Source organism: Lycium ferocissimum, chromosome 4 (assembly GCF_029784015.1).
Source record: "Lycium ferocissimum isolate CSIRO_LF1 chromosome 4, AGI_CSIRO_Lferr_CH_V1, whole genome shotgun sequence".
NCBI classification, from domain to species: Eukaryota; Viridiplantae; Streptophyta; class Magnoliopsida; order Solanales; family Solanaceae; genus Lycium; species Lycium ferocissimum.
Genome location: NC_081345.1, coordinates 40,900,791 through 40,916,148, shown reverse-complemented (window position 1 = coordinate 40,916,148; position 15,358 = coordinate 40,900,791). Strand labels below are relative to the sequence as shown.

At 36.9% G+C, this 15,358-nt stretch overlaps 1 protein-coding gene across 2 annotated transcripts in view; it reads right to left on the bottom strand.

Annotated features, from left to right (window-relative positions):
* The window catches only part of LOC132052945 (laccase-3-like), a 32,125-nt gene extending 16,767 nt beyond the window's left edge, over positions 1 to 15,358 (bottom strand). Inside the window, exons 1-6 of one of the 2 annotated variants that reach the window (XR_009414045.1) lie at positions 15,193 to 15,358; positions 14,964 to 15,115; positions 14,627 to 14,871; positions 14,334 to 14,462; positions 13,252 to 14,196; positions 12,838 to 13,156 (exon numbers count right to left, since the gene is read on the bottom strand). Coding sequence is in view for 1 of the 2 variants with exons in the window: in XM_059444692.1 (XP_059300675.1) it covers positions 13,026 to 13,156; positions 13,252 to 14,196; positions 14,334 to 14,462; positions 14,627 to 14,871; positions 14,964 to 15,115; positions 15,193 to 15,300 (1,710 nt within the window). In the remaining variant the exon portion in view is untranslated. Of the gene's footprint in view, positions 1 to 12,797; positions 13,157 to 13,251; positions 14,197 to 14,333; positions 14,463 to 14,626; positions 14,872 to 14,963; positions 15,116 to 15,192 lie in introns of those variants that run through there. The other variant, XM_059444692.1, reaches the window with a different exon arrangement.

The window sequence follows — 15,358 nt, the reverse complement described above, 5'->3', positions numbered from 1 at the left end:
ATTATTATTATTATTATTATTATTATTATTATTATTATTATCATCATCATCATCACTACCAGTATTATTATAATTCACATTATAATTATTTCAGCATTTTTACCACCATATGCGCACGCATTGCATTTATTTTCGCACCATTAAATAATATCTATCATTTATTGTTGAACTTTAAAAAATATTTTGCACGATTATCACAATGTCATTGTCTAAGCATTAATAATTACGTATTTTATATTAGGTAATATTTTAGTCCGTGTTAATTCATTCCATAATTAAATCCTAAAAGTATTTGGACTAAGGCTTAATTGGTGAAACCAGCCCACATTTTAATTCACTACCCAGCCTACATTTATTCATCAGCCCATTTTAATACCCAGCCCACATTTTATTCAACCCAACCCAACACATTATTTGAACTGACCCGGTTCAGCCCAATGACCCGACCCGGGTCAGTAAACAAAAGAACCCTAGGGTTCTTTCCTCTTCAGTCGCCGCCTTCCCCCCTCTCTCTCCTCACTCCTTCTCTTCGTCGATGAATAGGGCAAGGTCGCAGTCCCCTTTCCTCCCTATCAGACCTTGCATGGTCATTTTGGGGAAGAGCATTAATGATCCGTCCTTTCCCCCATCCGAATTCTACCATTTGAAGATTTGTTTTCTTCTTCCTACCCCCCCCCCCCCCCCCCCGCCCGCTTCAATCTGAAATTTCTTAATGAACTTTGTCATTTGCGAGTTCAAATTTCTCCTTTATCAGCCCTTTTGATGTTTTCGGGTACAAATCTTAATGAGTCTTTGTCTCCTTCTTCCTCAGTTTTCTGATCGATGACATAAAAAGGGACTCTCCAACGTTCAGATTGAGCAGAGATGTTGACTTGATTTGAATTTCTTGTTTTCAAATCCCGCCCAATTTTAAAACCCCATAGCAAACCCTAATTTAAACCCTATAAATAGTACTAGTTGAGTGGTAGGGGAGGAGGTTTTTTTTTTTTGGCCGCCGGAAGTTCCCTAAAAAATAGAGTTCGTTTTAGCCGCATAAAATCCCTTTTAAAATTAGTGTTTTTTTTTCAATTATATATTTCTAATTTCAAGTGAAACACTAAATTTTCTGTTTGCTTACCCCTGGCGATCGTTTAAATTCGAGTGCATATAAATTCGGATTTGGTGGTGTTCCGAGTTAGATCAAGAGGCTCAAACCCCACTTCGCTGCACCCGAAGCAGGTGATTCTCCTTTCCCTTTTATGTCTTTATTTCACTTTCCGACTCAGTGGTTCTGTGTTAATTCAAGCACTTGCTTTGTTATGTGATTTGTGTATATAGTCAGAATCCGCGTATGTGTTGAAATAGTTGGTTTCCTGTTGTTGTTAAGTTTACCAGGCACCATTGGTGATAATTAGTCCCCTGTTTGGTTCAGTTTCTTGCTGGTAGTTGTCTTCTTACTTTGGTTCAGTTAATATGCTTTAAGTTTGGTTGCATTTTCTGTCGTTCAGTAGACTTAAGACATTTGATCTGTTTAGCATGACTGGTTGATTAGCTTGGTACATTTAAAGCATGCCTTTGGGCTTTATATGAACATTTTGTCCAGTCTATGCAACTACTTTAAATCTATCCCAAATTTATCTTATAAGTGCTAAGATGACTTTCAACATTAAGAAATCCCCCTTGTGTCAGTCCTCCTCTTTGGTTTATTGGACTTTATGTATGTTTGTAGACTTGAAACCAGTATGGGATTAAGAAACTGCCCGCTAAAGCTTGAGTTTGTGTGATCTAAAGTTGCCATTAGATTAGGCCATATATATATGTTTGAAGGTTGAGCTTCAGTCGTTTATCCTAGTATTACAACATCAAAATATATTATTTTTTTTTAAAAAGGGGGTTGGTTTCATTCACATGTCTAGCTGGTCTGTTTTCTAGTTTAAGCTGATCTCTGGTTGTTTTCTTCAGCTACTGTGCTATTAACCGAATAGATCTTCTCGTGTAATATTTGCTAGAAAATGAAGAGTTCTGTTCGTTTAAGTTCTGTTTTCAGTCAGTTGTATTTTCCTTTGCTGTTTAGTTGGGGTTCTTTGCAGATTGTATAGTTTATTTGCTCAACACTCAATATATTTCCTGCTGCTTTTTCTTTAGTCATGTGTGATTTAGAGAGCTCCCCTCTCTGGATGGCTGTGTTGTATTCGACATTTCAGTTTTGCTCCTCTATCCTCCCCTTTCTGTGTCGTTTCAAGTATAACAAATGACTTCGAATTCAGTTTTCACTTAAGTATTTAATTAAGTTCAATCTCATTCTCTCTTGATAATCAAATAAAGCATCTCCTGTTATTTGCTGTAAAAAATAGAATTCGTATGAATCATCTCAATTTATGCATATCAGCTGAAAGGAATAGCCGAATATAGTTCTGCCCATGAATTTCCTTTCCTTTTTCTTTGCGTTTTCAAATCTGACCATGTTGGCTTATCTCCTCATATTTCCTACCTGATTGCTGTTTATGATATGATATACCTAGAAGTATACATAGTGTATGAACCTTAGTATACATCAAGTGTATACAAAGATCATATATTAGTGTATACCTTTCAGGTATACCACATATATTCGAAATATTATGCGTGCATCAGCCACTGCATAGGTTCGAATCCTACACATGTACGAGTACAATCTCACACTGTTAATGCTTTCTACGTTTGAGTGTTGCCTTGTTTGCCTATGTCACAAGTATATAGTAGCTGAATCATGTATATATGCGAAGTATACTCAAATACACGCATTATATGCATCATCTACTGATCTATTTTAAGTTCATGTTTTGCATGTTTTACTTTGTTCGTTGAGTGTATACTAATCCTTTTCTTTTTTTTTTTTTTTTTTTTTTTTTTGTGCATGACCATCGCACACGAGTCCAAGGGATTCGTTTTCCTCCGCATTCGGTGTTGGGCTAAAAGCCCAACGTATCCTCTCTCTGTCTAGCCCCCCTTTTATCCGCAGCCAAGGGAAAGAGAACCAAGTTCTGGGCCGAAAGCCCAATAACGAAAAACAACAGCAGCAGCCCTAAAAATGGGCTGACCCCATTTAATTTTATTTCAGTCTCTATTTTGTTTCATGCATTTAACTTGTATTATTTGACTAACCCTTTACTTTGCTTGTTTTCTTAGCTTAGATGAATTATAGGGACTTAGTGTGATTAGTTTTAGAATGATGGGTAGTTAATCTAAGGAAACTAATAATTAATTCCGCAAGTTTCTTTTTTCTTCTATTTACGTTAAAACTATTTATAGCATCTATAATATTTATTGGAATAATTGATTTTCAAAATAGCATGAACGTATATTTTGAACTAAAGGGAATCATGACTCCTTCTTGATATATTAGAAAATTTAAAACGTCGTTAATATGCGAATATGAACCCAAACCTATCTTATATACAATTTTTCAAGATTTATCAAAATATACATATTTTTTAAGCCGAACATAGTTGAATAAAGTTAGTAAAAGAGAAAGAAAACTTTATCACCTTTTGCATTCTATTTATAAAAATAAGTCTAGATTTTCTACACATAATATAATTTTATTCCAAGTTTAAATTGGCTAGGTTTTCTTTAAAAGCTTCTATTTATATGCAAATCATTATAGTTTGCGAGTCTCATTTTTAAAATAACATCATCATTTAAAGCTTAGCAATATTTATAATTTATTTTAAATAACATCTGAAATCCCTTTTTGTGCAAATTATTCTATAAGTCTTATTTAAATAGCATTATTATGTTCTTTCTTCAAAACATTAACAACCTTTATAAGTCTTATTTCAAAATAGCCTTTAAAGTTTTTTTTTCTTTTATACAAATTATTATATTTTCCGTAAATCTTATTTTAGCTAACATTATACCTCCTTTAAAACTTTAATAAATATTTACAATCTATTTTCTTAAAATTTAAACACCTTATTTAACCTTAATTAATTAACAATAGTCGTGATTATAATATCACTTTGCGAGGAATCTTGGCTTGGATTAAGGGTTATAATTGGAGATATTGTGGCTCTAGTGGGTGAAAGGTATGAATCTTCCCTTATTTATATTGGTTTAGGTTTATTTACGGAGGAAAAATTATTAAATGATCGTATAATAAATTTGTTGGTTTGAAAATTGGAGAAACATTGTGTGGGATGTTTTATGGAATATATTGGTATTGATAGTGTTGTTGTTGATATTGGTATTGTTGTTATTATTGTTGGTTGCTGGATTATAATTTCGGGCTAAACATATAAACAGGGGAGATGCTGCCCGAATTTCGCCAGATCCTAAAGGGATTTTATTTAAATGCTTAAGACAAGTGTATGATGGTGAGCCTAATAATAGTATGAATGGTTTTACATGTAGAGTTATGAGCTTGAAAGGATAACCATTGAGTAACTAAGAAGACAGAAAGTTATGTTAAGACCAAACCCTTTCTTTCTAAAGGCATGATTCTTTTGTTATAAATCTTTGCGCCATATCTTTAATGTCATTGCCTCCACAAATGTTAGAATCTATGAATCTTATGACCCGTATAATATTGTTGAGCTATTCATGACCTTCGAGATTATTCATTCATTGTCGATCTCGCCTTATGATTTGTTCCTTCAAGGTGAGATGTGTTCATGATGACGGTTCCATAAGAATAATCCAACTAGATGAGAAATGTGTACTTAGGTAATATCTAGTGGGATATGAATAGTGTGCTAGTGGAGGATTCCTAAGAAGTCCTAATGGACAGAGATGTGCTTATAAGTCTTATATGATTATGTAGACACTACGGGTTAAGTGATGACCATGAGAAGTGCATATAGATTACTTGTAGAAGTTTGATTATGATGTCGATTATAGTTACCACTGGTCTACGACTAGTCGGGCATGATTACGCAACGCCTACTACGGTTGGTCGATATGTATTTACCACGGTCACGACCGGTTGGGCGATTATGAATTACCACCATGCTACGGCTAGTTGGGCGTTTATTACCACCGAGCTACGGCAATGGTTGCAGCGGTCTACCACCGATCGGTCGGCAAGCGGTGCGCTCTCCCATCGGGCGATAATCAGATGGGCGATTACCACCGGGCTATGGCTGGTCGGGTAGTTACCATTGGTCAGTTGGGCAGATAGAGATAGCACCAGAGTGGCATGCTAGCTAGGATCACAGTATAATACACATATATAGTCGAGGATATAAGAGCATAAAGAGACATGTGTACTAGTTTCTCATTAATAAGTCAGAAGTGCCAAGTTGATGCTTATCTTTCCTTCCTCCAGTTTACATATATTTATTATGTTACATATCCGCCTTACATACTCAATACATTATTCGTACTGACGTCTTTTCTTATGGACGCTGCGTTCATGCCCGCAGCGTAGATAGACGGACAAGGATCTTCTCGCGTAGGTCGCTTTCGGCTACTAGTTTTGAGTGGCGGGCTCCACTTCTTCCCGGAGCATTGTCGAGTACGGGTCTATATATATATATATATATATATATATATATATATATATATATATATATATATATATATATATATATATATAACTTGTGTTAAGTGGTATGTCGGGGCCCCGTCCCGACTTGTATATTTCGTCATGTTCATAGAGGCTTTGTAGATAGTTCCCGCGTATAGCTTAGTTATGTTGTGTCGGTAGTTATCTTGTCATCGTAGCTCATTGCACATATATTTATGCATGATATTATGTTCATACTTAGCCCTTAGCCTTATTATTACCATTCGAGACATGAAGGATACGAGTTATAAGTTGGTTCGCTAGATTCCCGTAGGGTGCCGGGTGCCAGTCACGCCTTACCAAGGGTGGAGTATGACACCGGGAAGAGAGGGCTTCAACTTTTTGGTCAAGAAGATAAATTAGTTTGATTTTTGTTATGAGCTGCATAATAAATTAGAATAAAAGAGTGGAGTGCTAAAAATAATACACATGGAGGCTTACAATTGATTCTTGTTTAATGAAGCCCCCTCTCTCCCCCCTCCTCCTCTCTCTCTCTCTCTCTCTCTCTCTCTCTGCTATCTCTTACTTCTCCCCTAATCCAAATTATTATTCTTCTTCTTCCAATCGCAGGTGCATCGCGTTACTGCGGAAATTCTCTATCAATTTAGTTCCATTTTTACTATTTTCATTTCGTATTTGTTCAGTTTGTTCAGAGTTATAAATAGAAAATTTTCCAAAAATTCTTTCAATTTCCCATTTATTTGCTTAAGCCCATAACAATTTGGTGTCAGAGCTTCAATAATGCGACCGAATTCACAATGACTGTCAATGAAGGAACTAGACTCAAGGCTTTGGACGAGAGGGCCACAAGGAATGATGAGGCTATGGTGCAACATGCAGAGTTATTGCAGCAGGCAACAACTAAAATAGGTGAAATAGTGGCTTCACATGTAACCCTTGCGCGAGATCTTACTAGAGTAACATAAGAACTTGACTAAATCTCGGATAGATTAGCAACAATTGAGCAGAATCAGAGGCGTATGGAAGAACTGGGTCAAGGAGATGGGATTCTACTAGCTCCTAATCGGGAAGGCGACCTAATAGAGTTGCTAGAATTGATGAAGAGCCACCGAATGATAGGGGCAATCGACAACCAGGTTGGCAGTTTGCTGTACCCGAACTTGAATTTCCATTGTTTGATGGGTCGGATCCTATTCCATGGGTGAGAAGATGTGAAAAATTCTTTAATGTTTTTCACATCAATGATAATCAAAAGATAGAAATTGTAGCTGTTTATTTGATTAGAACTGCTGAATCATGGTATCAGTCAGTTGAGTTAGATGGGCTTTTGATAGTTGGGAGGTATTTAGGGATGAAATTTGTGATAGAATTAGGGAGGAACCTTCGGAAGATGTGGTAGAAACTTTTAATGGACTAGGACAAACTGGAACTGTAGATGAACTTTTGAAGATATTTGAAATAATAAAAACTCAAATGTTGCTTAGAAAGCCTGCCCTAAATGATGTACATTTCTTATCTAGCTTCGTATGGTTCCTGAAGGATGACATTAAGACGACAATCAAGCTTTATAAACCTAAACCCTCAAGGTTGCTATTGAAACTGCAGGGATGCAGGAAAAGGCAATTGAAGTTGCAGAGAAAAAGGGAAAGTGTTATACCTCGCATTTTGTACATTTGAATATTTCGAGTCAATGGCGGGAAGTTAAGGACGAGGTCACATTTTTCCGGTTGTGTTTAAATACGCAAGTCGCTTATAAATATTATTGTCATGGAATATTAAGGGTAAACTTGGAATAAGAAGAATTGGAGGCTAGAAGTTGGAAGAATTATTTCATAAAGTGGCCATGTATAGTGAAAAGTGGGCCCCATTCATGGTTGGCCAATTACCTTATGCTATTAAGTGGTACATGTGTTCATTCTATAGTGAAAGAGATATATATATATATATATATATATATATATATATATATATATATATATATATATATATATATATATATATATATATATATAAATGGACAAAGGATGACCAAGTCAAGAAAAAAATTTTCATCTTTCAAGACTTAAAGAATAATCTAGAAAATTGGAGAAAAATTGAGAAAAATATAGGGGCATGACAGTTACGTGCCATGCCTATATATATATATATATATATAAGTGACAAAGATACAAGGCAACTTATCATTTATTCCTTGAGAAAATTCAAGAAAGACGGAGAGAGAGTGAGAGAGAGTGTGTTCGGCCATGGTGGCAGAACAAGGCTCCATGGAGAGCTTGATTAAGAGGAATATTTTCTTCATGCTTTCTTATTAATTGGAGGGTCCTCGTCGACGTGGAGTGGTTGATGAAACAAGAAAACCATTCGTTCTTGTAGGAAGAACCTTGGCCGAGAAAGGTAAAGGTGAAGACAAGTGAAGGAAGGTAAGGTTCAATTCCCCTTTACATGTTGTATGGATGCTTTGGACGTGTTATAATGCATGGAAACGAATGAAATTCATGAAAATATAGAAATTGGAGTATGGCCGTGTGTGTGCATATGTGTGGCCGTGTAGTGTGTGTTGTGTTAGAGTAAGAAATTAAGTGTATTCCACATGTTTAAGTGTTGTTGTAATGTGTAGAGAATGAAGGAAACTCATGGAATGTTGTATGTTGTGTTGTGGCCGAATATAAGCTGAATTGGTATAGGTATGTTGAACTCATTTTATATGGTATTTTGGTTGTTGATTGTTGTAGATTATGTGACGAAAATGAAGGTTTGATGACTCAAATGGAAGTCGGAAATGTTGTGGACTGTTTTGGAGAGCAATATGACTTTAATATAGATTCTTGTGTACATGAGAATAATGATCGTTAGCATGCGAATTGTTGATATAGTTTATGAGTTTAAAAGAAATAAATGTATTGTTGAAGTTCTTATGGCATTCGGAAGATTCGGGTTGGAATATCTTGAACATGTTGTGAATTGATTATTGATATGGTTAGAATAATTGTTGGAATTGTTGTTGATAGTTTGGTCAAGCTAAATTCCTGATTGTTAAAATTGGCCGAGTTGGAATCTCGGGGATGGCGCATTTACGGGGGAAATGTTGCCAAAATTTCGTAGACAAATGTGAAGTCAAGGTTGAACTTCTAAATGCTCTAATTGACGTTTGTAAATGTGACCAAATTGTAGATTTTGGCGAACTTGGAACTGGAATTTGGAGTAGCATAAGAGGCGGAAAAGGTATGTAAGGTTTCCCTCTTTCTTTCTTGGCATGTCCTAGGCATAATAGGCTTGAATACGAACCTCGGGGATGATCCTATTCCCAGAAATCCGAGATTGAAATTAACCCTTTTTCATTCAATAGAATTGAATTAATATGTTGCATAAAATGTTAGACAGTTACCTAAACATCTAGAACTCGCATAAATAGGACCCGACTACCTCAAAACTCTCATAAGTGACGTCTTAGAATGTAACATGTGTAAATTACGTACGCCACCTCATTTGACCCGAGGTGGGAAATTTTACCGTTCCTGATTTTCTTTATTGTTCCGTTATCAAACGATAAGTGTTGTAACTACTTTAATGAGAATGTTTCTATGATGATAATGATAACGATGATGTAAGGAAGAGTATATGTCTATGATAAGTATGATAAGAATGATTCCATGACTAAGAGCCTTAAGTTAAGAACCCAACGCTAATATGAAAGTGTTAAACTAGTTCTTGGTCTTTAATTTCATTCCTTGGTTATGATGCTATTTTTATAAGCATTTCAAGCATATGAACTAACGTTTATGATGTCCATGGGTTCGTTTCATGTTTCTTTTCAATATTGTTTTCCGTTGATATGCACATGAACAGGGGGACATGGGGGAAGGGATATATGTGGGGAATGGGAAGGGAAACATGTTTCATTGCCACCTGGTCAGCTGGCTTATCATCCCGGACGCGGGATGCCCGGACGCGGGATATATGGGCGAGCCGACGTATTTCGGCGCTATGTGGGCGAGCCGACGTTGTTCGGTGCTATGACATGATATGATATGCTATGACATGACACGATATGCTACGCTATGACATGATACGCTATGATATGACATGATATGCTACGCTATGACATGATACGCTATGATATGACATGATACGCTATGATATGACATGATATGCTACGCTATGACATGATACGCTATGATATGGTATGATATGCTACGCTATGACATGATACGCTATGATATGGCATGATATGCTATGCTATGACATGATACGCTATGATATGACATGATATGCTACGCTATGACATGGTACGTTATGATATGATATGACATGATATGCTACGCTATGATAGGATACGCTATGATATGATACGATTTGACATGATGCGATATAAGTTCTACTTTCTATTCCTATGAAAAGAGGTTTTAAAAAAAAAAAAAAAAAAAAAAAAAAAAACAGGCCTGCGTGGTATCCGGCCAAAAAGGGCATTCACATGTACAGGTTACTCTCTTACCTTATTATCCGTACTATGATCCCATGATGTTTATATCCATGCTTGATGTCGCTCATTATGTCGCTTTCCGTACCTTACATACTCGTACATATTCCGTACCGACCCCTCTCTTCTTCTGGGGCCGCGTTCATGCCGCGTGTACACCCAAAGTGAGCTGAAGACATTAGCGAAGGTGTTCCGGCCGAGATTGGCGAGCTCCATTTTCTCCGGAGTGCGCCGAGTCGTGTAAACGTGTGCTATGGTATCCGACTACGTTAGAGACTTTGCGTACGCAGTCATGTATATAAGATGTTTGGGGAGCGGCTCTATAAGCCGTCGTATTGTTATACATGATATTACAGATTTTGTACTGTCGCAAGTTGTGTTTGATTTGAAACGATCTAAAGTATGTTCGTTTTTCGCACAAATTTTATTATGTATTTATGATTTGGTCGAGGGCCCAATATGAATACGAGTATTACGATAGTCTAAGGGTTCGCTCGGCCCTAGATAAGGGTCGGGTGCCCATCACACCCTATCGGAAATTGGGGTGTGACAGAAAGTCTGGTACTAGATCAGCTCAGTCATGGAACACAACTAGTGGTGCTAAAATCAATACACCACTAACTACTACAAAGAGTGGAACTAACAGGATCCCTACCTACAAGGTGAGTCAAGAAACCTATGTTTATAGGAGGGCCAACCATCTTTGCTATAGGTGTGGGGAGAAATACAGTTCTGGTCATCAATGTAAACTTAGACATTTGAATTGTATAATTGGTGAAACTGGTGAGGCATTTGGAGAACATGGTGAACAGATTGAGGAAGGGCAAGATCTTGTATCTCTGAGTGATAGTGAGCAGGTCATGCAAGAAGTTGTTTGCCTGACTGCACTGGCTGGTAGTAATCCAGGGGCTAGCATAATTTTAGTGTAAGGAAATGTTAAAAATAGGATCTTAATTGTGTTGGTGGACTCTGAAAGTACACACAGTTTCATAGATACTCAAACTGTGAAGCATACTAGATTCTCAGCTTGTTATACACCGCTAATCTAGGTTACAGTTGCTGATGGTAACTATATGTACTGCACATCCCATTGCAATCCTTGAGGGCCAGGTAGCTCAAAAGTTCATGAAAAGAGTTCATACATTGCATGGATTTCCTAAGTCAATTGTTTCTGATAGAGACAAGGTTTTCCTCAGTCATTTTTAGCAAGAATTTTTCAAGTTGGTGGCCATACAACTAAGATACTGCACTGCCAATCACCCTCAAACAGATGGACAAACTGAGAGGGTGAACATATGCATAGAAATTTACCTTAGGTGTATGACATCTAATAGACCTGTGAATTGGAAACAATGGCTTCCACTAGCTGAGTGGCGATACAACAGAAATTACCACACTAGTCTACAGTGTTCTCCATTTGAAGCTCTATATGGCTATACTCCTCCTCACATTTCTATGGGTCTAATGTCAAAGTCTATTGCACTAGTAGCTGAAGATATGTTCATGCAAAGGCATCAATTTCAGCAGTTGCTTCAAGATCACTTGTTCCAAGCTCAGAATCGTATGAAATTATATGCTGATCAACATAGATCAGAGAGATCATTTACAGTTGGAGATCAAGTGTTTCTCAAATTACAGCTGTACCGGCAATCATTTTTCTCCTTAAGGAAAAATCATTGGTCAGGTCGCATACAGACTGGATTTACCCCCTTCCTCACGTATACATCCTACTTTCCATGTCTCTTTACTAAAGAAGAAGGTTGGTTCTCGAGTGCTAGTGCAAACTGCTTTGCCAGTTACTAATGAAGAAGGCCAATTTCAAGTTCAGCCGGTAACAATTCCCCAATGACAAATGGTAAAAAAGGCAATGTAGCAGGTGTTAAGGTGCTTATACAGTGGTCTAATTTAGCTCCTGACGATGCCATATGGGAGGATTACATTTATTTAAAGACCAAGTTCCCTAATTTTGATTGCAATCCTTGAGGACAAGGATTATTTGAAGAAGGAGGAGATGTTATGAGCTGCATAATAAATTAGAATAAAAAGAAGGGAGTGCTGAAAATAATACATGTAGAGGACTACGATTGATTCTTGTTTAATGAAACTCGGCGGTGAAGATTAAAAAGAAGGAATATAACAACCATGTCAGAGGAGTGGACGAGCATAACTGAAAATTGGTGTTCTTCTTCCTCCTTCATGTTTCTATATCTTCTCTCTCTCATCTCTCTCTCTCTCTCTCTCTCTCTCTCTCTCTCTCTCTCTCTCTCTCCCTCCCTCCCTCTCTCTATCTCTGCTATCTCTCACTTCTCCCGTAATCCAAATTATTCTTCTTCTTCTTCTTCTTCTTCCAATCGCAGGTGCATCGCGTTGCTGTGGAAATTCTCTATCAATTTAGTTCCATTTTTACTATTTTCATTTTGTATTAGTAATTCAGTTTGTTCAGAGTTATAAACAAAAAATTGTCCCAAAATTCTTTCCATTTCGCATTTGACTGCTTAAGCCCGTAACCATTTTTTTCTTACTTTCTTTTTAAGGACTTACTGGCTAGTTAGTGGTGAAATAGATAACAAATCCGATTAACCAATCGAGAACTATGTGCTCAACTGTGAATAGATTAAATAATTCGGTCAATTTAATTGTTTCAAAGGGAGTTACTTTCGGAAAACTTCTTAGGTAGATGTCGTGTTGCAGCTTTTAGGTTTAGTCACCTAGAGAGACTTAATCTCTATTGTGATTCTTTTCTTTTTTTAAGAACTAACTTTCTACAATATATAAGCCTATCATAAAGAAGATCTCTAAGAAAAAGAAAAATGTGATGACTATAGAACTGTTCAATACTTCTAGATGATGCTGACAGAAACCAAGATAAGTCAACCCCTTTCTTGGTTGGCACTTGAACAATAATCATAGACAAAACAATTTCAGACTTTAATTGATAAAACATAGGCAAACTCCTGATAAATAATACAAGATAAAAACAATAGACAGACCACACTAACAAATGCTTAATTTTAGGAATAAATCATAACATGGACCACACTCTCTCAATATTCATTCAACATCTTAGCATTGTGGTAGATCTGGTGGAGGTGGCTCCATTGTCTGTTTCTCTCCTATTCCATTTTTAACGATGAACGACATAGCTAGGCCCCAAGACAAATGAGAATCAATGTGGCAATGGAACAACCAAACCCCTGTAAACAGATCACATAAATGTATCAAAATTCCTAAACAGGTACAAAAATTTCAAACTTTGTAATATTTTTTATGATGAAATCAAGTTCTTTACCTGGATTATCTGCTACGAAACGAATGACTGCCCATCCACCAGGAGGCACATCGATTGTGTTTCTGAAGGGCGGATCGATTAGGTTAAATGTAGTAGTATCTATCTGAGGATTGAAGTTACCAAAACCTTGTCCGACGACCCAAAAATGGTATCCGTGAAGATGTATAGGGTGGTCCTCATTAGAGAAAATAGCAGTGTCTTGCAACACAATTTGTACAGTAGAACCAAACTTGAGATTGTACAACTTAGTCCCAAATCTTGGTTGCCAGAGTCCTCGCGAAACATTGCCTGTGTAGTCAAATTGAATCGGAGGAACAGGTGGAAAGTCCAATGTATAGATCCCTGGAATCTTTTGGTAATAGGCCTGTAGCAATGAAGTTCTTCTAGGAAGAACAAATGAAACGTTGTTCATGCTAGCAGCAAAACGCGTATTATTAGGCCCTTGACATCTTGGACCAGGGGTGCAATTCACGAAGCCTAATCCAACAGTGAAGAACAAGTTCTCATCAATCTTTTTGGGAACTCTCATATTGTTACCAGGAATGCTCCTCAACCGGTTCGCGAAAGCAGTGGCAGTGGTTGTATCATTGAAGGCTGGAAGTTGGGGCAATAAAGGTCTTGAATTCGCGCCTAACTTGAGATTTGTGTACTCAAGGATGGCAGTGGTTGTGGTGTTGTCAAATGGCGCGTTTCTGGCTGTGGCATAGGCACGAGCCGCCATATAGTAACGACCAGGGGACTGATTAGCAGTGAGAATTACATTAGTTGTTTGGCCAGGTCCAACCATAATGACATTAGTTGTAAGAGGCTTGCTATAACTAGCATCAACACCAACAACAGTGAGCTTGTGGTTGGCTACTGAGAAGAAAAGTTGTTGATTGAGTGCAGCATTGATCACCCTCAGGAGAATTGATTCTCCCGGATTCACTGAGTATTTCACAGTATCTGCAATATTAACATTCTTAATTACTCATGATGAAACGGATTATTTACACTATCAGTGTATACAAATCTTTTCTGTTTTATTTTTTCCAAAAAAAAAAAAAAAAAAAAAAAAAAGAGGGCTAAGTTTTAGTAAGAACCTTGACTAGAGCATTTATAAAGGTCACCAGGTTGGCCATTAATAGTAAATGCATCAGAAATATTAGGAGCTGCTCCAGTGAATTGTGCCTGTCTTTGGACTGCAATAATGTCTCTATTCCACCATTGCCCTATACAAAAATAAAAACATAGTCATATTGAATTCAGAGTGAAATTGGTAACCTGGAAAACAAAATAAACTACCTGCTACAACGGGTTAAAATAGTATAGAAAGTCTTTTTCGTTGTCATTGTATATTAGTAAAATCCAAAAGATAAAGAGAAAGAAGCGGTACCAAGAAGAATAGGAATATCTTTCTGGGGCAGTGAAAAAGGAAAATTAGAACCCTGTTTTGGTAAAATAACTAATGCTCCATAAACAGTAGCTCTAAGCCATTGGCTATGAGCATGCCACCACAATGTACCCTCTTGATTTTCAATAGTGAATTTGTATGTGTAAAATCCTCCTGGTCTAATTGGGCACTGTGTTACATACTCAGGCCCATCTGCCCAGGGTGTTCGCATTTGACGAACTCCGTGCCTGTACGAAAATTTAGAGCAATTTAAGTTTTATGCGCTGACAGTGTAAAAAAATGTTTACACAAAAAGGTCGCTTTTATAAGGTAAAATTACCAATGGATGGTAACATTGTAACGAGCTCTATTAACGACAGTAACAAATAATGTATCTCCGTTTCGAACTGTCAAGGTTGGTCCTGGAAATTGCCCATTCACTGTGATTATATTCTTGGTTCTGCATAGCCTTGTTTCACTGGTTTCTTGAACCTGTCAAAAATATTATTTCATGCCAATGTTGGAAATTTTTTGAGAAAATAAGAAGAAAAATGTAAATGATTACTTACAATAAATTCATGGTAGTGAAATTCCGCATTAGTGAAAGTAGATAATAGTGATAGTATGACCACGATGAGACAACTTATCCAAGTCTCCATTTCTCTTCTTTTGTGCATTTGTTTTAGTAAAAGCTTGAAAGTTGTAATGCTTTGTTTAGAGGACTTACTGAAGTGT